This window comes from Euleptes europaea, chromosome 7 (assembly GCF_029931775.1).
Source record: "Euleptes europaea isolate rEulEur1 chromosome 7, rEulEur1.hap1, whole genome shotgun sequence".
NCBI lineage: Eukaryota > Metazoa > Chordata > Lepidosauria > Squamata > Sphaerodactylidae > Euleptes > Euleptes europaea.
The window spans coordinates 78,704,261-78,731,032 of NC_079318.1; the positions used below are offsets into that span (position 1 = coordinate 78,704,261).

The 26,772-nt window shown below is 47.2% G+C and overlaps 1 protein-coding gene across 1 annotated transcript; it reads right to left on the reverse strand.

Moving 5' to 3' along the window:
- GTF3C2 (general transcription factor IIIC subunit 2) lies at positions 1-24,867 on the reverse strand. The gene is made up of 20 exons (XM_056853419.1): positions 24,848-24,867; positions 23,516-23,626; positions 20,878-21,281; positions 18,785-19,166; positions 15,162-15,444; positions 14,859-14,953; positions 13,665-13,742; positions 12,708-12,809; positions 11,589-11,816; positions 10,877-10,988; positions 10,557-10,674; positions 6,425-6,456; positions 5,988-6,117; positions 5,746-5,890; positions 4,974-5,135; positions 2,962-3,049; positions 2,708-2,836; positions 1,587-1,730; positions 892-990; positions 1-216 (listed from the first exon to the last, which is right to left on the reverse strand). The coding sequence occupies exons 1-20, from the start codon at positions 24,865-24,867 to the stop codon at positions 1-3; spliced, it is 3,078 nt and encodes a 1,025-aa protein (XP_056709397.1).
- Positions 24,868-26,772: the final 1,905 nt, after the last annotated feature.

The window sequence follows — 26,772 nt, forward strand, 5'->3', positions numbered from 1 at the left end:
TCAGCTGACTGCAGTGTGCAGCCCAGTCAGGTTGCCTCCGAGCTCATCCTCCGGGCCCTCAGCTTGGAACATGGCGCTGAACTGGGCCTGGCATTCAAGCAGGAGTTTCCGGCTCGGGGGAGAAGCCAACGCGCGGATGCAGTGCGCCCGCACAATGCCAGACTGGCCCCCTGACACCAGCCAGGTGTGGCAATCCAGGTTGGGGCTGAAGCGAACCTGTCAAGAAGAGGATGTCGAAGAAGTAGAGGAAAAAACAATCAACGAAGGAAAGGGGGCGGGATGAGCCCTACTGTATCCTTCACCCCAAACTCTCTGGGCCAGTCATCTCTGTCCCAGAACTAGGAAAGGTTGGCTCCAGCCACAGAAGCTCTGGCAAAGATCCAGAGTCTTGAGAGAGAAACGCATGCATGTACCAAATATACAACGGGATGCCTGAGACTGCCCCCCCCAACAAGCCCATGATGTAGCCATTTTTTCTTATAGAATCACAGAGTTGGAAGTGACCACCAGGGACATCTAGTCCAACCCCCAGCACAATGCAGGAAATTCACATCTACCTCCCCCCCCCCACACCCCCAGTGACCCCTACTCCATGCCCAGAAGATGGCCAAGGTGCCCTCCTTCTCATCATCTGCTTAAGGTCATAGAATCAGCACTGCTGTCAGATGGCCATCTAAACTCTGCTTAAAAACCTCCAGGGAAGGAGAGCCTACCACCTCCCGAGAAAGCCTGTTCCCCTGAGGAACCGCTCTGTTAGAAAATTCTTCCTAATGTCTAGAAGGAAACTCTTTTGATTTAATTTCAACCTGTTGGTTCTGGTCCGACCTTCTGGGGTAACAGAAAACAACTCGGCACCATCCTCCGTATGACAGCCCTCGAAGATGGTCTTACCTTGTGTACTGCTTCCAGCTGCAATCTGCCTAGGCCATCCCCTTCTTTTACTTGTTGCATGGGCATTTGCTTCCGGGACTTCCTCCTGAAGAAGCTCCTCTTAATTTGGGTGGAGAGAAGGCAGAGGAGAAGGGAGAATCAGTCTCAACAGCAAGCGCAGCCAGCCTGAGCAGTTGCAAGGCTCTCCGGGCAGCAGCAAGGGAAAGAAAAGGACTGCACCCCCTGAAGCGGCAGGGCCCCTGTGCAGGCGGGCCTCCTGCTGTCAAGCCAGCGATTGATGGGCCTGGGACCAGAGCCTCATCATCTGGCTGAAATTAGTCTTATCAGCCAGAAACATGCCGAAGAATGGGAAGGACCCAAGAAGGGGGGAGAGGGAGGCAGGAGCAGCTGGAGAGCAATGATAGGACTCCTGGCCTCTTGGGGGTGAGGGAAGGGGGGGAGGCGACTGCCACCACACACCCCGCCACCACCGCCTGCCCATCCCCACTTGGTACCAACAGCGGAGGGCAGCCTCTTTCCCAGAAGCATTTTGCTAACATGAGGACAACTCCCCAGCATATGATCTGATAGGCAGAAGCCTCCCACCTGAAAGGCATGCTGGGATATTTAAGGAGCTGTACATGGCTTCCCAACCCTCACCAAAACCTCCCTTCCATCCCGCTCAGGATAGAGCCCTGCTTCCTCCAAGCCCTCACCAGGTCAGTATCCTGAAAATGGATGTAGTTCTGGGCCACTGACTCACTGTACGTCCTGCCCTCCACTGGGGGCTTCCCGCTGGCTCCTGTCCTCGCATCGATGCTGACTGGGCCACAGGGAAGCAGTTCTGCCTTGTAGATAGGCTACATGGGGAAATTCAGAGAATAGTTCATGGCAAGAAGATTCCCTTGCTCTGATCCTGCCCTCAACAATGGCACAGCTCACCAATACTGTTTTCTTATTAGAGATATCCAGATGTGCCAAGCTGATGGCTTCCCCCGCCTGCCCACTCAAGAAGTGGCTCAAGCAAGAGAGCCAAGCCATAAGATCAAAGAGAAGGAATTACTCCGTCCTCTCACTCCTGGAATAGCTGGCCAAAAATTCCAGTGCAATACATCAGCATCTCTAAAAGAGCCCCCCACCCCAATCCCACATGCCCTGAGACTTCCTGGTGCCCTGACGACTATGTTTTTAGGGGTAGGGAGAGAAGAGTACCAGGTGAAGGCACCATAAGAAAACCTCTTGAGATTCTGCATTTAATTTCTCTCCACCCCAGCTTCAGGGAGAAATTATTTCACAATTGTACATAGTGATGAGCTAGAATACCTCTTCTGAACTCTAATCTAACCTGATTAACAAATAATTCTAATCACTAATTCTCACAGGAAGGGAAGGTGGTGATGACTGAGAAATTAAGTGTGGAATTCAGGGTCTTCAAAATAGAGACACTGTCCCACCTTTTCTTCCTTTGTAAGAGGGAAGAGGTTTGGTCCAAAAGCTCCTGCCTTTCCTGGGTGGAGGAAGATGGCTAACCTAAATTCCTAATATATGACATTGGGCAGGGGGAGTACAACATTTTCCTCAGAGCTGCTGTGGAGACAAGAAACAGCAGCAGTAGCTGCAGAAACCGGGTCAGTGGGGTGCTTGTGGAGAGGAATACTTCTGGATTGGAATGAGAATGACCATGCCCTCCTTCAGTCTTCAACCACATCAAGAATGCCACCTCTCTAGTAGAGGCAAGGTTTCTCTTCTCTCCCTATGGCACTGTGACTGGACAATACTAATGCCATTAACACCACCGAGAGGCAACCACCCCAAATGAAGTGGCAGCAACACCTACAAATCGGCGCTCAGAGGGTCGTTTGACGTTGTGTGGGTTGACTGACAGGTCGGGCATCATGGCAGCCACCAGCTCCCCTGTGGCATCTCCAGCAGCTATGGAGTTCAGCCAATCAGATCCAGAGATGCTCTGAAAAAGGACAGAGAATTTAGAGCCAGGCACAGAGCCCGACTCCTTCTGTACCCGACCAGGCTGTGGAGAGGCCTCAACTGAATGTTGCTTCATTTCTGCCCTCAGCAGGAGTGCAAACCTACCCATACGGTCCCTTTGCGAGGGGCCACAAAATAGGCCCGGAAGCCCAGATAGCCAGCATCGAGGTAGTGGATCCCACAGAGGCCATACCTGCAATACAAGAGATGTCGGGGAGCATGACCCCCAATTCCACTGTACAATGGGCCTGGTTCCCACCTCCCCACACACATCTTCAGTTCTCAACTGCCAAACAACCCAGCATCATGACTAGGGGGTTACCGCACTTTGAATTCCCAGCGATGTATTAAGAGTTTGAAAATGTTGTAAAAAACATCGCTTTAAAAGGGTTTTTGGATACCACGGCTTATAAATGGTTGGAAGACATCTTCACAGCTAAAGGGGCCAAAGTACGAACAGTATTTTTTATAACGTTTTCAAACTCTTAATACATTGGTGGGAATACAGTGCGAACAGTATTTTTTATAACATTTTCAAACTCTTAATACATCGCTGGGAATACAAGTGTGGTAACCCCCGATATTTGATCCAGAGCAGCTTCCACTAAACAGCCAACAAGTCTAAAGACCCGAAGGCTGGCAATGTAGCAGGAACAGCAACAAACATACAGGTGACTTCAGTTTCAGGGAAGTCCTAGTATTACAAAACTCTGTTTTTAATAATGGATTCCTGTGCTAGAGATCTTCAAGGAGATGCTGAATCAAACACTGTAATGTCCAGCTCTCTGGACTTGCTGCCTCTGCTTAAAACCAGTGGGAACCTTCACAAGGAAGAAAGCTTAAACACAGCACAGTAGGGAGACCTGAACATCCAGAGTCCAACCGGGAAATTTTATTTTCAAATACTATCCTTTGAAAGCCCAACTCCAGAATCTGGGCAGAACATCACGGTGTTGGGGGTTGCCAGAGGTGATGATGTTCTGTGGGTTTGGGAAGGATGCGTGTGGGGGGGGGGCATGGCCTGTACTGTGGTTCTGTTGGGCATGTTTGGGAGGGGGCTGTTGCTGGGGAGATTGCCTCTGGTTTCTGTCTGGCAGGTTTTTATCCATGGCGTGGGAGGGTGTGGGCAGGGGACCACCTCTGTTCCTGCCATCTGACACCCATGCCACACGGGGCTGAAGCTGTCAGGTTGTCATGGCAGCGGCTCTTTCCTGCCTTGCGCTGTGTGAGGGTCCGCCCCTCGCCTGGGTTCTGGTGAGGCCCTTGTGGTAGGGGGGTGCAGGTCATCAGCCCGTAGTGTTCATTTATAGAGTCTTAAACTGTATGTACTGTATTCGTTGTATTTTTATTGTAATTTGAAATGTAATTTATTAATTGTTGTTAGCCGCTCTGAGCCCCACTTTGAGGTGGGAGGGCAGGAAATAAACTGAAATAAATAAAATACATAAATAAACCTCAGCTGAGACGACATTCTCAAACTTAGGTGTTATTTTCATACACTCCCCCCCATAATGTGTGTCTGCATAACATATGCATTGTTTCCTGAACTGCTTGCCAGTTTTACAAGTAAATTAGACTTATCGCAGGTGGAGAAAACTCTGACGATGCTCTCTGGAACTGGTCTCTGAAGAAGCCTAAGAACGTGCAGAAGATATGAGGGGATGTAGGCTGGGGTACAGCACTCTTATAGGAAAACTCCTGATGGAGTATGCACACGCCTATGTTTTTGTGCATACGCATATGCCCACATGTTCTCAGACTATTTATGCTGGATTACAATTGCCACTACATCCAAGCAGAGACCGCTGTTATTTATAGCATTGAAAGCTGGCACATTTATCCTATGTAACTAATGGGGTAAGAACTGCATATGGCAATTTTACTGCGCAAATCAGGCTTCTGTGCCCTTCTGCGAAGCAGCTGCCATAACCCCACAGGAGACTCCTGGCTCCCCACATTGCAGCACTGTGAAAATGATAAATCCAATTTCCTGTGACTGGGGTAAATTAGTTCCCAAAAGGATGGTTATTCAGCCACGAGGGTAAGAACAACAGTGTAGGCTCCAAAGCAGGCTTTTGCATGCCCTTCCCAAAATACACACGTGCATACACACTCACGAGGCATAGCAGTTGTCCTGTGCAACCGTGATCCCACTGTAAGGCAGCAGCCAAGCAATTTCCGTGCTCAGGAAACGCTTGATGCTGTTGATGGGCTCGTGCAGCCGGCGCAGGTCCCAGAACTTGATCTTGCGGTCATTCCCTGCCGTCACCATGAAATTGCTAGGACGAAAACAGATCGCTTCACTGACACTCCAAGCTCTTTCTGCCAGTTGCAGGGGGAAAGGGGTTGAGGAGAAGGCATGCTCGGGTTGGCTGAGAAGAGGCAGAGGCTAGCAAGACAGACTGCACTCAGAAACTGGGGGCCCAGGAAGCATCTCTCTGTAGGCAGCCAACTGCCAACCACTACTGCTTGACTTCTTCTGCCACAGCCAGGTTGAGTGTTAAGAACATAAGAAAAGCCCTGCTGGATCAGACCAAGGCCCATCAAGTCCAGCAGTCTGTTCACACAGTGGCCAACCAGGTGCCTCTAGGAAGCCCACAAATAAGACGACTGCAGCAGCAGCGTCCTGCCTGTGTTCCACCTAAGATAATAGGCATGCTCCTCTGATCCTGGAGAGAATAGGTATGCATCATGACTAGTATCCATTTTAATTAATAGCCATGAATACCCCTTTCCTCCATGAACATGTCCACTCCCCTCTTAAAGCCTTCCAAGTTGGCAGCCATCACCACATTTTGGGGCAGGGAGTTTCACAACCCTGGAGGCTAGCCACTAAAGGAAAGCAGCTCTCACTAACCTGTCTTACTTTGCACGCACACATGCACACACCTGTTTGCTTTGCACCACTGGATGTTGCGCACAGCATGATCATGGGCAAGGAAGCAGTGATACGGGTACAGCTTGAGGGAGCCATCGGGCTGACGGATCCGTTGCAGCAGGGACTTGCTGGAGAGGTTCCACAGGGCCACAGTGCCTGGGGAGAGGAGACCGTAAGCGTGGTGCCAGGACTGCAAACAGAAGGGAACCCCTCCTACCTGCCTCCCTCCCTCTACAGGGCCTTCCCTTCTCACCATCATAGAAGCCAGCGGCCAGTTGATGGTGAGGCTTGGTGGGCATCCATGCCAAGCTGAAACACTGCCCGCATTCAGCGGGGCTCGCTGCCTGGATGGAGCCCACTTGCAAAGTGGCCACACACTGTACCTGAAGAGAAAGAGATGCAGCCATCAGCAGTAGTAAGATGGTTTGGTGGGAGTGAAGAACCAGCTCTGTCTTTTCAGAGTAACTGCTGGTCCAAGGGAAACAAGCCAATTTTACCCAACTCCAGACAGAAAACAAAAGAGCATCTGGGCAGACTGAACTTAACTGGCTATTGAGAGGCTGCCCCTCGCACAGAGAACCACCTCTCTTAATGAACAGACAAGTTGAAAAGATGCAGTGTACGACTTGTGCCTCCACCACAAGGGAGCTCGCAGATGGAGACATGTTAGGCCTTGACGCGGAGACATACCTTGCAGATTGTGTGCCGTGGTGATGGCCCATCTAGGAGAGGAAGAGAGATGGGGTCAGACGGCGAGCAACCTCCGCAGGATCCAGTGGAAACTTTAATGCTTCCTTGACCTTGAAAGCTTGGGACTGGTGGGGGAGCCCTGTTCTAGCCTAACTCTCCCTTCTGATGAATTCCAGGAGCTAGATGGGATCAACCACCACGTAAAGGTCCCCTGTGCAAGCACTGGGTCATTCCTGACCCATGGGTGACATCACATCCCCAGACTTTGTTTACGGGGTGGTTTGCCAGTGCCTTCTCCAGTCATCTTCCCTTTACCCCCAGCAAGCTGGGTACTCATTTGACCGACCTCGGAAGGATGGAAGGCTGAGTCAACCTTGAGCCGGCTACCTGAAACCGACTTCAGTCAAGATCAAACTCAGGTCATGAGCAGAGCTTTTGACTGCAGTACTGCAGCTTAACACTCTGCACCACGGGGCTCCTCAACCACCACTTAGGCCAGCTCAAATCCTTGCTGGAAGACAACTCTCCTGTCTACCAGCTCCCTGCCTCAAGGTATCACCTGTCTGGTCCAGGAAGTCCAAGCCTTGGCTTCCCTCACTGGCACTCCACAAGAAACAGCAGAAGGGGTCTCATTACTCCCACTCTGGTGCTGGCATCTTTTGAGCTGCTACTTTCCATGACCAGGCCCAGGAAAGCTGGCATCCACAGGCACACTCAGAAACAACTTGGTGGAAACAGCCCTGCTTGGCCAGCTTCTCGGAAAGGCACAAGTTGAAATACAACACACGCACAAGAGTTGCTGGTTCCCTGAGAGAAGCAACTCCAGAGGAACTCTGCAGTCACACAAGCTACTTCCTCTGCGACTCAAATGTCTCTGCTACTCAGCTCAGTGTAGGGAACCTGCCCAACCACCACCCAGGTCCTTGGCTAAGGCCCTGCTTCACAGGCTTCACAGCTTAGCTAATAGTGCAACCTTTCCAGACCAAGGCAGGCAAGAGTAACTCCTGGCGCCCACCCTCCACATCACAAGAAGGAAATTCTCAAAGAGAAAAGTAGGGCAACCACAGCTGGGGAGGCTCAAAGATCTCCCCCATGCCGGATGTAGCATAGACAACCAGAGCACACGTGATAGGAAGGAAGTGACAAGATCAACCAGGTGATAAGACTGTAAATACACTCAAAAGGAATATTATATCTTGTATTATATGTGTTTTATGTGCAATTCCTTTTCATGTAAATTATTATTATTAATAATAAAATTAATATTAATAACAACAACAATAATAATAATTTTATTTATACCCCACCCTTTCCCTGCAAACAGGGCTCAGGGTGGCTTACAACATAAAACCCATAAATATATGTAAGTACAATTTAAAACACATAATTAAAACCATAACCTATTCTAGCTACTACAAAACAGTGTAAGATGGCACTCTGATTATACTTCTATATAATACTGGTGGACGAACAGATGGTAACAGGGAGGTCACCAGGCATGTAGCAGTCTCAACCGCTTCAGGAGGAAGGAGACCGGGACTGAGAAAGAAGGAAAAGGAGGGGAGGGGGATGCCAGCATATAAAAATAGTTTATTTTGGAAATTTATGTAGGATTCCTCACCACCTCAGATTTCTTTCAGGATGCAACTCCCATTTAATGAAGGAGGATTTGATTTTCCTGATCTTGGTTTCTATCATCAGGCATATTTTTTAACTTGTACTAATTATTGGGACTGCTCTTCTCAGTTGGACTATCCATCTTTGGCTATTTTGGAGCCTTCTTGTCTGACAGCTCTGCCTTAGGGTCTATATGTGCCAAAATAGATCCATCTGCAATTTCTGCAGTTAGAGAATTATGGTGCATAATGTCACAATATCAATCTGACCCATTTTCACATGCTAAATTAACACCATGGGCCACTCCAAATTTAAAAATTGAAAAGAAATCTTTTTTATGGAAGGCTTGGACAGATAGAGGGATCTTTACTTTGGACAAATTAATAGATGACAACAATTTTTTGTTATTTTCTCAGCTGAGTTCTAGATATGAACTGCCAACTTCTGTTGAATGGCAATATTTACAACTGCAACATTTGTTGGTATCTAAATATGACCCGGAAGAATAAGTGTTTCCGAATCTCCCCTTACTCTTGGAAACTCTCATTGAATCAATGCAGAAATAAACCCACCAATATTTGTTTGTGTTATCATATTTATTAATCAACATGAAATATTTATAAAGTCGCAGAAATGAATGGAATATGGAGCTGGATCGCCCTATTTTGCCTAAGCAATGGAATATACCTGTTGTTTCTATGGACCCTAAGCTGCAATTTATTCAGAAAAAAAAATTATGATTTTAGGATATACTGGGCACTAAGAGGACTTTTTATTAAAGGACTAATAAAGTGTTTAGTAAAGGACTAAGTAAAGTGTCTGATTACTGGTGCTGTAACTTACAGGACTTATCTCTTAAACATGTGCTTTGGGCCTGTCCAGTTATTTGGTCTTTTTCGGAGGAAGTAATTATTCATAATTATGTATTAGAATATTAACTGATGTTTGAGGATGCTTATGTACTTTTAAACTGTTCGCCTATATCCTGGAGACTAACTGAAAATGGACTCTCCGTGCCCTTACTGTTGCTGAAAAGCTTATATTACAATACTGGAGGGATAAATTCCCACCTCCAGTAATACAATGGATTGAGGACCTTACAATCTCATCAACATTTGAACATAGGACATATAAACGACAATTATGCATGGACATAGTTTTAGATGTTTGGAGACCTTTTATAGATGCTCATCTGTAGACTTGCCACCACAGTTGTTATTTTTTTTAAAAAATTCGTTCTGGTTGGGAGTTAATTTTTTTTAAAGGTAATAGACTGCAGTTGCCCTCCCCAAATTTCGCTCACTTTTCAATCTCCCAGCCATCTGTCCATCAAAGAGATGTCCTTTTGGGGGCTCTGTTAGACTCTGGCAAGAGTGGAAGGACGGGGAGGTTAATGGAACATTAAGCATGTGTGCTCCCCCTCTCACCCAACATGGCACTAGAAGGAGGGGGGAGGGGCTCAGAGCTCAGCCCGGACTCCCGGGGGACTGATTGTTCATTATCACCAGAGGCCAAGGTTGAGTGCCCACGAGTGTTGCAAACACACACACAGCCATCATCATCATCTATCATTCTTACAGACAGATATAATTACAAGCATCATTAGCCGATATGGCTGAGCAGGGAAGGGGAAGGGGACGAGAGAGGAAAGAAGACATTCATTGTTGGAATCCATGGACAGTTCCTTGGAAAGAACATCTTCCAGAGTGGTAGAAGACTGCATTGAAGCCTCCTGCCTGCACAGTTGTGAAACCTTTCTCAGCTTGGGGAAGGGATAACTTTAGGAGATCCTTTGTGGGGGGAGGGGAAGGGAAATTAGGAAAGCAGCAGGACACAGCTTTCCCTATACCCTTACAGGGAGGCCATGACTGTGCTACTACAATAGTCTCTTGAATCCTGAAGGAAACCTCTGCTTCAGAATGGAACACCTCATCCCCTTCAGCTTGGGACTAAATATGTGTGCATGGGGAAGACAGTCAGCGCTGAATGGAAAGTCCTGAAAACCATCATGGCTGTTTGCTGAGGGAGAACTGGCAAGTTTGACTTCTCTTACTGAAGGACTGTGGTCCGTACTTGTAGCAAACTTTGGTTTTATTAACACGTAGGAGCTCACCAGGCAGACAGAGTTGATGGGGAAACAAAGGGTCCGAATCCTGACTGGCAGATGACTTGTTCTTGGACGTATGGCATGAGAGCTCTTCACTGGCTGATACTACAACAGGCTCCCTCCAAGCAAAGGGCAGCAACTGCTTTTCATCAACACTATCCAGTTTGGAGAGTTCAACTAGCCTCCTCACTTTAAGTCACTCCTCTGCCCTAGAATGCACTCCTAAATGCTGCTTGGCAGATTAAGCTGGGGAAGGGAGGGAGAATGAGATTTCTTTATAAAGCTCAGTGGGGAGACAGAAATGCCCAAGATAATCATGCAAGGTCACAGCCACTTGCATAGGGTTTGCTCTGATGGACCCCAGGTCCAGCCTGCCACTCTCCCAGGGAATGTTACAGCTCTTCCTACCTGTTACCTGGGCTCTCCTGTAGGCATGCAAGCCCTGGGCATGCGGAAGGCTATACAGCAGCACCTTGCCGTCGGAGAAAGCCACAGCCAGCAGTCCCAGCCGGCTCATCTGGAAAGACTGCAGGGGGCAGAAGAGCAAACGATAACAACAAAGGCCCTTTCAAGAGGCTTCCCTGTCACCTCCCAATAGGTAGTAGACCCTGTGAGGACACATGTGTTGCCTGCTCCACATCCCTGAATTTTCAAGGAAAACAAAAAATCGTAAAGACTGGTTTCCAATCTTCCTCTCTGGCCCATCTACAATCTGTTAAAGATCTTACCTTGCGACGAGTGGCAGGGAGTTCCCAAGCTCCACTTGGACAAAACTTCATATCCCAGATGCAGCCATGGCTGGTGGCAATGGCATACGCTAGTCTTGGCTTGGTTGCAGACCTCGAGGGAAGGGAATGTAGGAGAATCTAAGGGAAACCTTGCTCATATACCAATGATCCCTTAACCTCCCCCCTCCCCCCACAATTGATGGCATTGACTCAGCTGTGCCATTTGGTACCCATCGCAGTGAACAGGAAGTCCCAGAAAAGCCTGTTTCTAGAATGTCTCCAAAAAGTAGTCTGGGAGGGGATTCCATTGGCTGAGAAAATTGTCTCTCCTTGTTGCAACTTCTGATTGCTGCTCCAACAGACTTCTCCCTCCTCTCACATAGCCTGCCCCTTCTTGTATCTCTAGTGCACTATTCTGCAAAGTCAAAGAGGGAACCTGGCCTAGCACACAGGCAACCTGGCTCTCTACCCCAAGATGGGGAAAAACTCATTCTGTCCATGGCTATACCAGCCAACAGGTCTCTTGTGGGACTGACATGCCTGTAAATGTGCCCTAGAGCTGGAACTTTAATCCCAGGCAAAATCTTAGACTTAAGAAAACACAGCAAAAAAAATATCACCCAATGCTTGCATCACTCATCTGGAATCCAGGGCAGCCTGGAAAATGGCCAACAGGCCCCGTAGCAGCCGCCCTTCCTTGTGCCCAACTCACCCCATGTCTTGTTGAATGGGTCCTAGCTCCCAGAGCTGAAGAAGAGCAGGCCCTGTATGGATTCCCACCAAACTGTGCCGATCATCCATGCCTTGGTTACAGGAGATGGCCACGTATTGGGATGCCACGGAGCCTTCAGGGGTTGGGCACCACTCCATGGCCCAGATGGGCCCCCCGACGAAGAAAGTCATGTCTAAGCGTTCCTCATGTGGCTGCAAGGCATTAAACCTGCAAAATAGGAAAGGGAGGGAACCACTCCGTTGTTAAGCATCTGCTTTGCATGTAGAAAGTTCAAAATCCAGTCCTTGAAATCTCTCATTCAAAGGATCTCAAGTATCAGAACAGGAAAGTCCTCTCTGCCTCAGACCTTTAAAGCTGATGCCAGCTACAATGGACATGGGAAAAGAGACACTGGACTGGGGACATGGCAAAGGCATGGGAGCACACCTGAGAGCTCTTCAGGGGCCCAGAACCTCAGAAACCCTGAACCAAGAGGCTCGAGGGAGGGGTGTCACTGGCTGAGCAAAAGCTGTGTCCACCCAATACAGGGTATAAGGAGCCGTTAATAATCTCCCTGGCATACAAATCTTGGCATGTTTACTTATTGTTTCCCCAAATGGAGACAAACTCCTATATATGCTTTCATCCAGGCTTTGAGACTCAGGCCTCAGCTGCAGGCAAGCTGCTTCCAGACTTTGCCCTATTTGTCGCCTGGCCTGAATCCAAAGCCCTCCAAGGTTGATAAGAAAATCAGAAAGTGGATAACTGCCTCTAAAAGGTAAATATCCTCACGACTGAGCCGTTTCCCCCATCCTTGATCACATTTGATGTCGAACTATTTATAGTGTCCAGTGAAGAAGTTTATGAAAGGAAACCCAAAACCATTTCTAGCCAGTATTTTAACTCTAGCAGCGACTAATCTTGCATTCCTGGATATCTCAGGCCGATTGCTAGGATTGATCTACTTCCTTCTACTACCACAGACCTGAAACCTGGAATCAGACTTACGCAAGGATAGTAATATATGCATAATTTCTACTGATAATTTGTTGTGTGTGCAAAAAATCCGAGGAGGGCATCACAGCACCGTCCCGTTTTCCCACCCACCCTACAGCATACCTGTTAATCCTGTAGAGGATGCTGCTGTCCTCCTGCAGACCTTCCCGCTTGATGGAGAAGAGAGGGGATTTGGTCTCCCCAGGGAGGTATTCATTCACTTCACTTAGGGAGATGGAGGAGAACAGAATGGAAGCTCACTTCCACGGAACCTTTGACGTAAACCCCACCCCTCCCTTAAGAAGCAGAAATGCTACCCCCTCCCCACCCCCAAAGACTGCAAGCTTCCTTGATGTGTGCCATGTGCAGCCTGTTCCCTGATGGGGATTCACAGCCCTGGAGGTGAAAGGGACAAAATCTTTTGCCACAGCAGCCACAGAGCACACCCCTTCCTTATCATTGACCTTCGCCTTCCTCCTTCATAGAATCATATAGTTGGAAGGGATCACCAGGGTCATCTAGTCCAACCCATTGCACAATGCAGGAAATTCACAACTACTCCCCCCCACACCCCCAGTGACCCCTACTCCATGCCCAGAAGATGGCCAAGATGCCCTCCCTCATCTGCTTAAGGTCATAGAATCAGCATTGCTGACAGATGGCCATCTGGCCTCTGCTTAAAAACCTCCAGGGAAGGAGAGCTTACCACCTCCTTCCCCTGCCAGTCCTTCCAGGTGGCCCCTTTGACCAACCACAGCAGCCACTGGCATGTGCCTCTTTCATCACCTGCATGCTGCTCTCGTGGACAGCCAACATGGTGCAAATAGTTAAGACTAAAACTGAAGAGACTCAGGTTCAAATCGCCACACTGCCATGAAGATCACAAGGTGACCTTGGGCCAGTCACTCTCTTTCAGTCCAACCTACCTCATGGGGTTGCTGTGAGGATAAAACGGAGGAGGGGAGACCTACGCACGCTGCCCTGAGCTCCTTGGAGGAATGGAAGCATAAAATGGGATCGATCAATAAGACACAACAGATCGACCTCCAGTTCACCTTCTCTGCCACCGACACCACTCACCTTTCAGACAGAAAGACCCATTTCCGAGTGGACGGGACCCACTCTGGAAACTCCCAATGAGAATGAAGTTGTTCACGCCTGGAGGAAAAGCAAGCACAACCACACAGAAACAGTGATGCAACCAAGTTTGCAGAAAAATCCAGCTTTAAACAAAAATAAAAAGGTAATTTGGGGTAAACCTCCCACCAGTGCAGACGTTGCAAACAAAACAAAACCTAGGAGGGATTTTGGATTGCCCAGCAAACAAAAATGGTGTCCAAACACTGGCAGAAGCCAGCAGAAAGAGGGGGGAGCCAGAAGCAGGAGGAAAAGAAGACCCAAAGGCAGGGAACGAGGATTTCTCCTCGGACCCACCCGATAAAGGTAAATAATAAAATTTTATATGCTGTTAAAGACATAAAGAATACTGCTCTTAAACCAGTAAAATAAGTTCAGGCTTAAAAGCAAGTACATACATTTTACATTTTCCCAACATTTGTTTTTTGCCTTGGCTTTTGAATGCCAGAGGATCTAAATCTCTAGTCCTCACACAATGCGCCCCCCTTAGTCTTGCAGACCCTCCCTCTGTTTTTCTATTTAAAATATTTATTGCCTTCCTATTCAATGGGCCGTATAAAATAATGGCAAACTCACTCAAGACTAAAAACAAACAGCAAAGGAGAAAAATATGGGAGTGAGGGGGAAGGAGGAGGGGGCGTGGCCCAGTGAACGAGATAAGGCCTTGGAGAGCTACTGCCAATCAGAGTAGGCAGCACTTAACTGGATGAAGCAAGGTTTGACTCAGCAAAGAGGCAGGTTCATATGACTTGTAAGTATAGCAAACAACAGCTTGTCTGTTCACTGCTTATGACGGCCCCCTCTCCAAGTTCCCAGTGGCATGTGAAAGTAAACAGTGATGGAATCAAGTGGTCCTCCCCCACAGGGCCTTTCTCCCAAACTAAAGCCTGTAAGATCTGCTGAAGCATCCCCTAGTTCAAGCACTAGCACCCTCTGCACCACAGAAGGATTTTGCATGGATGAGTAGAGGTATCAGGTGCCAACCCTTTGGGCAACATATCGGTGCCGCCCCTCTGGCCAGGAGTCACTAGCATCCACTCCATACAGGTCAAACCTTCAGCCACCTTCCATTTCCCCAAGCTCTCCCCCCTTATTTAGAAAACCAAGAGAGAAACGCACAAGAAGCCCCATACTCACAAGTGATGGGTGACCCTGAGAGACTTCCAGACAGGAGCCATGACAGCGTTGTGCAAGCCGTTGGAGGCAAACCCTCGGCACTGGGACTTGGGCCGCTAGAGGAAAGAAACTGCCATGTAAGCCGTCCCCAAGATCCTGCAGCCTACTCTCCCAAGAGAAGACCCCACCCAACTATTTCCCGCAAAGCAAGCTGGGCTCTTTTTGTATTTTGGGATTCCCCTCCCCACAAGCCTCCTTGTCTTAGCCTCAGAAGTACCAGACAAAAGAGGCCCTAATCAAAAAAGTACTGCAGTGCCAGGTTACCACAGGTCCCCGCAGGCTCTGTTCCACCTCAGGCTCAGACGCCTCACTCAGCAACAGGTCACTCTCCGCCGCTTCCTCCTCCTCTGCAGCCTGCAGAAGCCCTTCTTCCGAGGGGACAAAGTCCGCATCCTCGTCATTCTCCAGCCTCTGCTCATGTGGCTTCCGACCCCGTCGCTTCCTGCCAGGTTCCTCAGGCCTAAGGGGGCTCTCTGAGGTTCCTTGAGTGGGGGGTTGATAGGCAGATGTCAACTCTTCAGCCAGTTCCTGGAGGTACATAAGGGCCCTGGGAACATACAAGGACATGGGGCTAAGTCGCACGGCACAGAATCTCACCCATCACCCTCCAAGGTGACCCAAGAAAGAGCAATGAGGGACCAAAGACTTTAGTCACAGCTGCCTCCATCCTACCCGCCCCATGTAGCAGCCATGCTGATGAGACCTGTGCATGAGGACCACAAGGTGGCAGCCAGTTGCTCCTCTAGTGTCAAAGTTATCGCCCTCCTCAGTCCCAAAATACACTTGATGCTGAAGTTCAATTAACATAACTTTCCCTCCCCCCTCCCTTAGTGGCAGGTATGTGGGCTTCTGACTTGGTTCAGGATAGGGACACAGGATGTGTGTGCGTGTTTTCCTCATGCCTTCTTCCTGAACTGAAACAGCCCCAAGGAACTGACATTTGCCCCTGTGGAGAAAGGCCCTCCATCCTAGGATTTACTCTAATAATTCATTCACTAGGACTGCATTCTCTCTATGAGATGCAACCTGGCTGCAAGTTCGTAGCAGGCAAAGAAGGAAAGGTGCTGGGGGATGAACCATCAAGCCCCAAGCACAGAATATTCCAGTGCTTGCAGATGGAAAATGGCTCTGGTAAGACAAAACGTTTACCATCTAAAACCTCTACAAGATCATCACACCTAAAGGGCCAGAGACTGGGACTGCCAAATGTCCAGACTGTATTTTTTTCCTTTTGGGGTAGGAAGATAAGGACTTACCTCAGAAGGGGATGGATTCTCAAACAGATTATAAATGCTAAGGACTTATCACTTGGGCATTTCTGTGCAGAAGCCACAAAGGACTAACAGCACAATCCATGAACTGTTACACCAGTCTAAGACCATTCAAATTAATCTTAGACTGAAGTAGCCCGTGGCGCAGAGTGGTAGGCTGCAGTACTGCAGTCAAAGCTCTGCTCATAACCTGAATTTAATTCCAACAGAAGTTGGTTTCAGGTAGCCAGCTCAAGGATGACTCAACCTTCCATCCTTCCGAAGTCAGTAAAATGAGAATTCAGCTTGCTGGGGTTAAAGTGTAGATGACTGGGGAAGGCAATGGCAGCCCCCCCCCCCCGGGTAATCATAGTCTGCCTAGTAAAAGTCATGATGTGATGTCAACCCATGGGTCAGTAATGACCCAATGCTTGCCTTTACCTTTTAAGATCTTTATCTAGGGACTACCTTGCCCATGTGCCAAAGGACAATGGGAGAAATCCCAGCACCGAGAACTCCAAGAATTATTAGCTTATCCTAGCAACAGTATTGTTAGGATAAGTATCCCTGCACCTACTTCTTTTTTAAGAGTACCTGGGAGCTGCAGACACAGAATTCCTAGTCTCACATCTGTTCAGGCCTTCAGTCTCAAGCTCAAACATGCCTTGCTTAATATTGGATAGGCAAGCTTGTTGGGTTTGATCAGCCAATGGAAAAAAGATGTCTACAACTATGGAGATACTGGACTAGGGGAGGGGGTTGTTACGGTCTTATACAAATAAAAGGTTGAAACTCATTAAATATAGTTGCAAACTGCGGCAATTAGAATGTTAAAGCTTAGAATGTTAAAGGATCATTGTACATTGATTGGTTTAGCTATGAATTGAAAGTACAGCAAATACTGTGAGCTCTAAGGAGATCTAGGCACTCAGCCAATACGACCTTCACTATGAAGACAGGAACGCTTTTTGGCCTTTTAAAATTGCTGCCTATGATATGTGGGGGTAATAGAGATTAATTATTTAGCATCGTTTCTCACATCCATTGTGTGAATAAAAAGTATTTCTCACCATTTTATATATTTAGCCATTTATCGTTATCTAGCTCGACATTGAGAATTTGATTATTCATGAGAATCTGATTATTCATGTATATCTTTATCAGCTAACTATATAGCCTTGCAAATAGAACCTTGCTGATATAGTGAAGGGGACATTTTGTCTGATATCTGAGAATGTTTTAAATCCTTAAGATTTAGTATGAAGATTGTAGTAGATAAACACAGATTAGGGTTCCCATGGAGAAAGAGTATATAAGGGGTTAGAAATTGGCCAGTAGTTGGGAGTTCTTTAGCAGACTATGCTGCAGTGCTGTCTGTCTGTCTAAAGAATTTTCCCCAGCATGGCCCATCCAGAGGTATGTGAACTTTGTATTTTTATTGTAATTTTTACTGAACAGATCTGTTAATATTCTGCTTATTTTCTGTAACATCTTGTTATATTCTGTAATATTTTGTAATATTTTTCATGCAATGTTGATGTGTTTTTTACTTTAAATATTTCTGGAGTTAGCAATAAAATTCAATTAGATTGCCTCATTGGTTTGGGTAACTAATTCTAATAAGGAAACATACCTTTTAGTGAGGTATAAATCCTATATATTTAGTCACTGGTAACAATAACTGAGCATCTTCAGGGGGACATAGTTATCTTGAAATATACACACAAATGCCATTGAGGAAGAGGCATTTTCCCTTCTTTCTGATACCTGAGGGTACAAACTGGGTTTTGATGTAACACAGGAAGGCCTTTTTCTTTGTACCTATTGCTGAAAAAGGTAAAGGTAGTCTCATTGTGCAAGCACCAGGTCATTACTGACCCATGGGGTGACATCACATTACCACGTTTACTAGGCAGACTATCTTTATGGGGTGGTTTGCCATTGCCTTCCCCAGTCGTCTACACTTTACCCCTAGCATGCGGGGTAATTTTGTTTACCCATAAAAAAAAAATAAAGGCAGATCAAGTAAATAACTGGTAAGGTTTCAATAGCTGACAGCTCTAGCAAAAAAGCCAGCTCGGCAAAACTGGATGAAGCTGAATTATTGAGAAGAGGTCAAGAAGAACTTGAGCACAAGTTAAAAAGAGGACAGCGTGGTGTAGTGGTTAAGAGCGGTGGTTTGGAATGGTGGAGTCTGATCTGGAGAATTGGGTTTGATTCTCCACTCCTCCACAGGAGAGGCGGGGGCTAATCTGGTGAACTGGATTTGTTTCCCCACTCCTACACACAACGCTAGCTGGGTGACTTTGGGCTAGTCACACTCTCTCAGCCCCACCTACCTCACAGGGTGTCTCTTGTGGGGAGGGGAAGGGAAGGTGAGTGTAAGCCGGTTTAATTCTCCCTTGAGCGGTAGAGAAAGTCAGCATATAAAAACCAACTCTTCTTCAATGGGCATACACAAAGCATTGGTGACCACCATGGCGTCTCCTACCTATTTCCAAGCTCACCTTTTTGGGGAAGTATCTTAAATTCAATTTCCTCTAGTCATTAATTAGGAAGCGCCTTATCCAGTCTACCAAATAACTCTCTCTATCCACCCACTCCTTCTATCCAAAGGCCTTAAATCCTTTTCCTTACACTTTAGCAGCCCGACGCTTTGGGCGCCCCCCAGGAGTGGTAGGCAGGCAATCTTCGCTCTCATCACTGGCCAGTGACTTCGGCTGGTGAAGAGGTTCGGTCGACTGGCACTCCAATCCCTGCGACAGCTTCAGTAGGAGCAGCTCTGCCTTGGACTTGCGCCCTCGCTTCTTTGGCACCTTCACAGGCAGGGAAGGCCCATTCTCCGATGTCCCAGGGACCTCGCTTTGCACTCTGGGCTCCTGAGGAGGGGGGCCTTTGCGAACCTCTGCTTTCTTTTTGGGCTTCCGGCCACGGGTAGATTTCTGTCTCAATGGGACGGCTGCTGACACACCTTCAGGATAAGTAACAGCCATGGCTGTTGACGTTTGGAACTCATCTGCTTGGAAAGAAAGGACCAGGATAATTGCATAGCTTTCAAACACATACTTATAAGATGGAGGAGATGTGTATTGACAGTAGTATGTGCGAAAAGGATCTGGGGGTCTTACTAGACCATACACTAAACATGAGTCAGCAGTGTGATGTGGTAGCTAAAAAGGCAAATAGGATTTTGGCCTGTATCAAGACCTATAGTGTCCACATCATGCGAAGTGATGGTATCGCTTTACTCTGCTCTAGTTAGACCTCACCTAGAGTATTGTGTTCAGTTTTGGGCACCGCAAATTAAGAAGGATGTAGACAAGCTGGAACATGTCCAGAGGGCAATGAAGATGGTGAGGGGTCTGGAGACCAAGTCCTATGAGGAATGGTGAAGCAGCTCAGTATGTTTAGCTTAGAGAGGAGATATCTGAGAGGTGATATCATAACCATCTTTATATACTTGAAGGGCTGTCACATAGAGGATGGTGTGGAGTTATTTTCTGTTGCCCTAGGTCTGCCCAGAATCAACGGATTGAAATTTAATAACAAGAGTTTTTAGCTAAACATTAGGGGAAACTTTCTAACAGTTAGATTGGTTCCTCAGTGGAATAGGCTTCCTCGGGAGGTGGTGGGCTCTCCTTCTTTGGAGGTTTTTAAGCAGAGGCTAGATGGCCATCTGTCAGCAATGCTGATTCTGTGAACTTAGGCAGATCTTGAGAGAAAGGGCAAGAAGGGTTGTGTCAGTGTTTGGCTCTTGTGGCCCATTCTTACATGCTCAGGGTAATGCTGATCGCCACTATGGGGTCAGGAAGCAATTTTCCTCCAGACCAGATTGGCCAGGGATCATGGAGGAATTTTTTTTTTGCCATCTTCTGGGCATGGAGTAGGGGAGTCACTGGGGGTGTCGAGGGAAGACAGTTGTGAATTTCCTGCATTGTGCAGTGGGTTGTACTAGATGACCCTGGTGGCCCCTTCCAATGCTGTGATTCTATGAGAGCTCAGATGACGACCACACGGTGCTGGGTGTGGCTCCCAGTCCCACCATCTGCATTCTTGACCCTTCAGCCTTAACCGCCCATGCAGAAAGTCAGCTCCAGCCACCTCACACGTGAGCCCAGCAGTTGCATCCAGTTTCTCCTGGACTGCTCAGCTATCCTCCCCACTTCATATCCTCACTCTCGCTGCTATAGAAGATTTAAATCCTCAAGGATCTGATAGCCTGTGCAGAACTGAGAACTAACTTTCCATGAGACTTCAGCCAGTATAACAATTTCATGCACTACCCCTCACACCACAGAGCCTCTGCAGAAATCCTGAGTGACACTTAAGAGTAAGGGGTAGGATCTATCCTTTCATCAGCAAACCATACCCACTAGGTTCAGCCATCTCTTTCCTTCCAACCACTCTCTAATCAGACACACCTCCCTCCAAAATCTCCACAAATGGGTGCAGAAAGGCAAACTCTCTTTCAGGGCTTGTCTCTTGCAGACTTGAGCACAATGAGAAATGGCTGATGAGTTGGGCTCTGGGACAGTATAGCAAATGCAATCAGAAAGAGGGACATAGCCTGTATTTTACCTGCTTTCTCTCTGATGCTGATTCTGAAAACATATTCTCACTAAGCCATTTAATTTCTTCCGCTCTTTGTGAAAGAGACAGACAACATGACTCTAGTCTCCGGCCACGGCATAGGAGGCTCATCAGAGACGGAAAAACACCCAGAAACATACCACAGGCTTTCTGATGGTCTGTCTCTTCAGCTTGCTTCTTCACTTGCTTAGGAGGAGGCTCACCTTCTGCTGTCTCCCGTCCCCTCTTCTTGCAGCAGGAAGTCTGCTGCGATGGCCACTCTTCCCGGAGACAGCTTTCCACGCTGGGGGCGACTGCTGTGTCTGCCTCACTGACACAAGCTCCAGTCGAGGTCATCGCCTCCAAAGTGGTCTCAATCTGCCCACCCCAGCGAGTGTTTTCAGAGCAAGTCTCCACGCAAATGGACAGGCTGGCACCTCCATCCACTTGTTCTGTAGCTTCCTTGGCTATCCCCATGGCACAGCCTGACGTGGGGCAAGATTCCATGAAGGCGCCACAGCTGTTCAGGCAGGTGCTACTCCTCCCATTGCGTTCTAGGCTCTGCCTGCATGAAAGAGATGGAAATGAAGGAGCGTATAGAGTGGTAAGCTGCAGTACTGAAGTCAAAGCTCTGCTAATGACCTGAATTCGATCCCAACAGAAGTCGGTTTCAGGTAGCCGGCTCAAGGTTGACTCAACCTTCCATCCTTCCGAGGTCGGTAAAATGAGCACCCAGCTTGCTAGGGATAAAGTGCAGACGACTGGGAAGGCAACGGCAAACCACCTCAATAGCATAGTCTGCCTAGCAAAAATTGTGATGTGATGTCACCCCATGGGTCAGTAATGACCCAATGCTTGCACAGGAGACTACCTTTACCTTTTTACAAACAAGAAAAACCACAGGAAGACCAGTGTCACTTCAGATTAAGTTACCAAATACAGAAAGTAATAACAGTGGTTCAGTTGAAAGAGACAAGCCATTTAGAGTTCAAATCTAAGAACAATGCAGAGCTGGAAACAAGAACACAAGGGCAAGAAAACAATTTTTTCAGGTTAGGTAGGAAATACTCAGACAAGCACACCTACCCCCCCCCTTTTGCTGCCTGTAGGATGTTGCTGGGCTTATTACTTTAAGCAATCCGGTCTTTAAGCGAAGTGTTTTTTCAATGAACAGTACCTTGAACTGGGCATGCACTCTTACAGTAGGGCATCTTTATTTTGCTTCCTCAGCAGAACACTGCAGTTTTAGCAGTGCAGATTTTTCTGGAGGGAGGTTAGTATGGGTTGGACTACTTGACCTTGCTGTCTCCTTTACCACGGTGTCATTATCAGTTATTAAGAAAAGCAGGCCAAAGGATAAAGAGGAGTCCTGGGCACATCCCACCTCTGCATATACTCACTGTGTGCTGTAACCAATGCATTCAGCTTCAGATGTCTATGCATAAAAGGGGCATAATAATTATTCTTCCCTCACATGGAAATTGTGAGGCTAAGGGGAAAAAAACCAAAGAATTTTGCAAATTAAAAGTTTGTACAAAGAATGATACTGACTTTATACATGGTAATGTGTTACCTTAGCAATACTATAACACTCCTGTAGGGTTTGTCAATATTATGCCCACAGTGCATATGACTAAGGCCATGCAAGAACCTTATGGCACAGCTGAAACTTGATGCAGGTGCTTCCAGTTAAACTGCAGTTTAAAAGTAACAGCTGAGAGAGGCATTTAGTTCTCTTATACTTAATAAAAATATAGACTGAACACATGAAGCTGCCTTATACTGAACTAGACCCCTGGTCCATCAAAGCCAGCATTGTCTACTCAGACCAGCAGTGGCTCTCCAGGGTCTTAGGCAGAGGTCTTTCCCATCGCCTTCTTACCTAGTCCCTTTAACTGGAGATGCCGGGGACTGAACCCTGGGACCTTCGCATGCCAAGCAGATGCTTTATGCTTTACCATTGAGCCACAGCCCCTCCCCTGCAGACTGGCACTGACATAGTGCTTTTACTTCACAAAAATCATTCCAGTAACCGTTATAACTTCTCCGTAAGGGAGGTCAGCATTATCCTTTAAAAAATTGGAAAAAGAGATTCTTCTGACATTTCTGGAGATGCATGGAGCCAGGCAAACTACCTGCGATCTTCCCCACAATGTCTAGGAACAGAGCTGCACTAGCACTTCAGAATGGTTTCAGACCAGCCCAAGCCTACCGCTCCGGGTACGATGTGCCATTTGAAACAAGACCCCGGACAAGGAGTTTGCTCTAGTTTCTGTCCACCCCTCGCACCCCACAGTGCAACTATTGTGATGCTATGATGATGCAGCCTTAAGAATGCTGGGCTAGAGCAATCTCGGTTCGAACCCCCACTCATTAGGTAACCTGAGGCACTCGCTCGCTCACTGCCTAGCCTACTTCACAGGGCTGCTTTGATAATAAAATGGAGGATGGGACTTTGCGCCATGCGCTCCTTAGAGAAAAGCCGGGATAAAAAAATGTCACAGACTGAGGTTTTTGTAGGCTGGACGGCAGGCGACGCCGGCCAGGCCAGTCGGAGTGATTCAAATCAGCCCGCAGGAAGCTCTTTCCTAGTCGCGGGTCTTTGCCGAGCCAACGCACAGTAGCGCGGCCCGGAATAACACCGAGAGCCTCTCCCTTCCCGTCCGGAAAAATAAATGCCCGAAGAGCCGGCCGACCGTCCTCCCGCCACTCTCACCTCGAACCGCCTTTTCTTCACAGAAACCGGTTGGGGGGAGGGGTGGCGGAGACAGCAAAATGGCGGCCGTGACAGGCGCTCACCGATGACGTCTTCCGATGACGCTTTTCGAGCGCGCGCTCGCTCGCTCTCCACGTGTGACGCGAGGACCGCTCTGCCCGGCCGACGTTCGGAAAAGCGGAGTGCGGAGCGTTCTGCGGCGGAGCGTGGTGGGAGCGTATAAAGCGGCAGAAATCTGGACGCCTACGGCTAATATGCAGTGTTCTGAAGGGCAGGACTGACCCGCGTTTAGCAGTTACCTTTCTGCTCCGGTTGGAGCAACTACCTCAGAAACAACCCCCCCTAGGGTTGCCAACCTCCAGGTAGTACAGGAGCGAAACCAATTTAAACCAAGTGCAAAAAATCTTTATCATGTAGCAAAACAGAGGCCATCAGTTTGTGGAGGGTACGGCCGTTTCAAATTCTTAGCTTATAAAGCAATTCTTCTCCAGTCCTTCATTCAATATACTGCATATCTTTCTATATATGCCATTAACATAATGTAGGTAACTTCAATTGTCCCACAAGGGGTACAGAGCCAAATCACGCCCCACTCCAGGTAAGGATTCAAAGCTAAGAATTTGAAACGGCCGTATCCTCCACAAACTGATGGCCTCTATTTTGCTACATGATATCTGCCTTCAATAAGAAGATTCTGTACTCATCGAGACAACTTTGATAAACAACTTTTGTACATATGAATTGTATACATGGATTTTTGTGGGTTTTGATGTACATTTTGTCTTGTGTTGTCTTGAATTATATGTGGTAGCTTATATTTTTTGCACTTTGTTTAAATTGGTTTCGCTCCTGTACTTATTTCCAAATCCCTTGATACTTGTACAGTGGTGTCTATTTCGTTCTCCCAACCTCCAGGTAGTAGCTGGAGATCTCCTGCTATTACAACTGATCGCCAGCCGATAGAGATCAGTTCATCTGGAGAAAAAGGCCACTTTGGCCATTGGACTCTATGGCATCAAAGTCCCTCCCCAAACCCCACCCTCCTCAGGCTCCGCCCCAAAAACCTCCCGCCGGTGGCGAAGATGGACCTGGCAACCTTACATCCCCCCCCCTAATGTTGTTGTTTGGCAGAAGTTTCAAAGGAACTCTCTGCTAATCCCTTTCATACAGCCTTTTAGAAGAATCCTCAAACAAAAAGAACTGGTAGTTGTACATTATGCTGAGGGAAAATGCTAATACAAATAACTTAATTATTTTCTTTTAACAGTGTTTGCAAACTCCCCCCACTAAATCAGCCTTACACACACACAAAACCCCAAGAACTATATTTCTACCTTTCACTCTTCCCTATATTTACCCCTTTTCTCCCACCCAAAGATCACTCAAACAACCAAACTCCACCATACAAATGTTACCTGTAACCAGCCCCAAACATTGGGGGTTACCGCACTTTGTATTCCCAGTGATGTAGTTAGAGTTTGAAAATGTTATAAACAACATCGCTTTAAAAGGGTTTTTGGATACCACGGCTTATAAATGGTTGGAAGATGTCTTCACAGCTAAAGGGGCCAAACAAAGTGTGAACAGTATTTTTTATAACGTTTTCAAACTCTTAATACGTTGGTGGGAATACATAGAAAGTGCGAACAGTATTTTTATAACGTTTTCAAACTCTTAATACATCACTGGGAATACAAGTGCGGTAACCCATTCTCTTCCCTATAGGTTAATTGCCATCTTACCTAAAACCCACAAACCAATCTCCATCACACCCTTGGTACAATATCCTTCCTTACATTAATTATCTCATAGCTGACTCTTCTGTTAAAAGCATACTAGGGTCACACCACCAACCTCCCAGATACTTCATTCTCAAAACAGACATTACAACCAAGCTGGCAACAATCCTCATGTTGCTGTGTTGGACTAACGGGAGTGATAATATTTTCAAAGGGTAGTCTGTAGTAGAACAGATAGAATCAAGTCCAACAGCCCATTAGAAACCAAGATTTTTTTGGGGGAGGGGGTATAAGCTTTCGAGAGTCAAAGCTCCCTTCATCAGATGAAGGGAATGACCATATACAAATCAATGGAAAATGGAAAGACCCCAGCTGTTATTGACCACAGCGCTTAATATTCTGATTTCATTATTATGACCAATAGCTGTTTAGACCTCTCCTGCTCCATAAATGTACCCCCCTTTTCCCACGTACGCCAGTGACCATTGCTGTATCTTGTGATAGTGAATTCCACATGTGCCTTGGAGAACCAACTGCCTCTCTCATTGAAATGGTATCACTAGGTAATGAGAGATGGGTGCATAAGTGTAATTCCAAAGCACCCCCCTTTAAAACCATGTAAAGTAGGAGCAACAGGGGGGTTATGGGCACAGAAAGCTTTCATTTGTCAGTGTGAAAAGGGTTTCTTTGAACAAGTAGGTAAAATCACTTAGAAGCTTCTGAACTCCAAGCTCATATAAAATATAATCTTCACATTCCCTGTCATTTGCATATTCTAAGTCAATTTAGCTGACAGTTTTATATTGAATATTATGCAGCCCAAGAATCCAAATAATGCATTGCTCTACTGTAAATCTATATTATTTCAATACATACAATTCACAACGTTGCTGCCAACTACCTCTTCAAGGAAAGGCAAGAGCTCTGCCTACATAACGTACACCTGAGCTTTTGGATGTGGGTATGCAGCTCCACGAGCAAGTTAGCAAGAAAGAAGTCCCATTTCAGAATTACAGCTTACTCCACTTTAAGGACAGAGGGCTTCCACTACATGGCCCTGACTAGCAAGCAACTCCAAAATAAAAATGGAAGAGCCCTGTTGGATCTGACCAGTGGTCCATCTCCAGCATCCTGTCTCACACAGTGGCCAACCAATTACTCTGGAGGTCCAACAACAGGGCATAGAGACCAAGGCCTTCCCCTGACATTGCCTCCTGGCACTGGGATTCAGAGGTTTACTGCCTCTGAATGTGGATGTTCCCTTTAGTCATCATGGCTAGTAGCCATTGACAGTAGTAGCCTCCTTGAATGCCTAATTTCCTTTTAAAGTCATCTATGCCTGTGGCCATCCCTACATCCTCTGGCAGTGAACTCCACATTTTAATCACTCATTGTGTAAAGAACTATCTCCTTTTACTAGGATGATTAAACTTCCATGTACCAGCTCCCATTGCCTCTCTGGGCAAACTCCACACCATGGTCAACGCTTACACTGTCTGTCCCTTAAGTGCTGCAAGGTACCTCACTGTCTGCATTCAAAGGACCAAGGTTCAGGCTAGAAAGAGAGATTGTTTCCATTGGGACCCTGAGAGCCAGAGTGA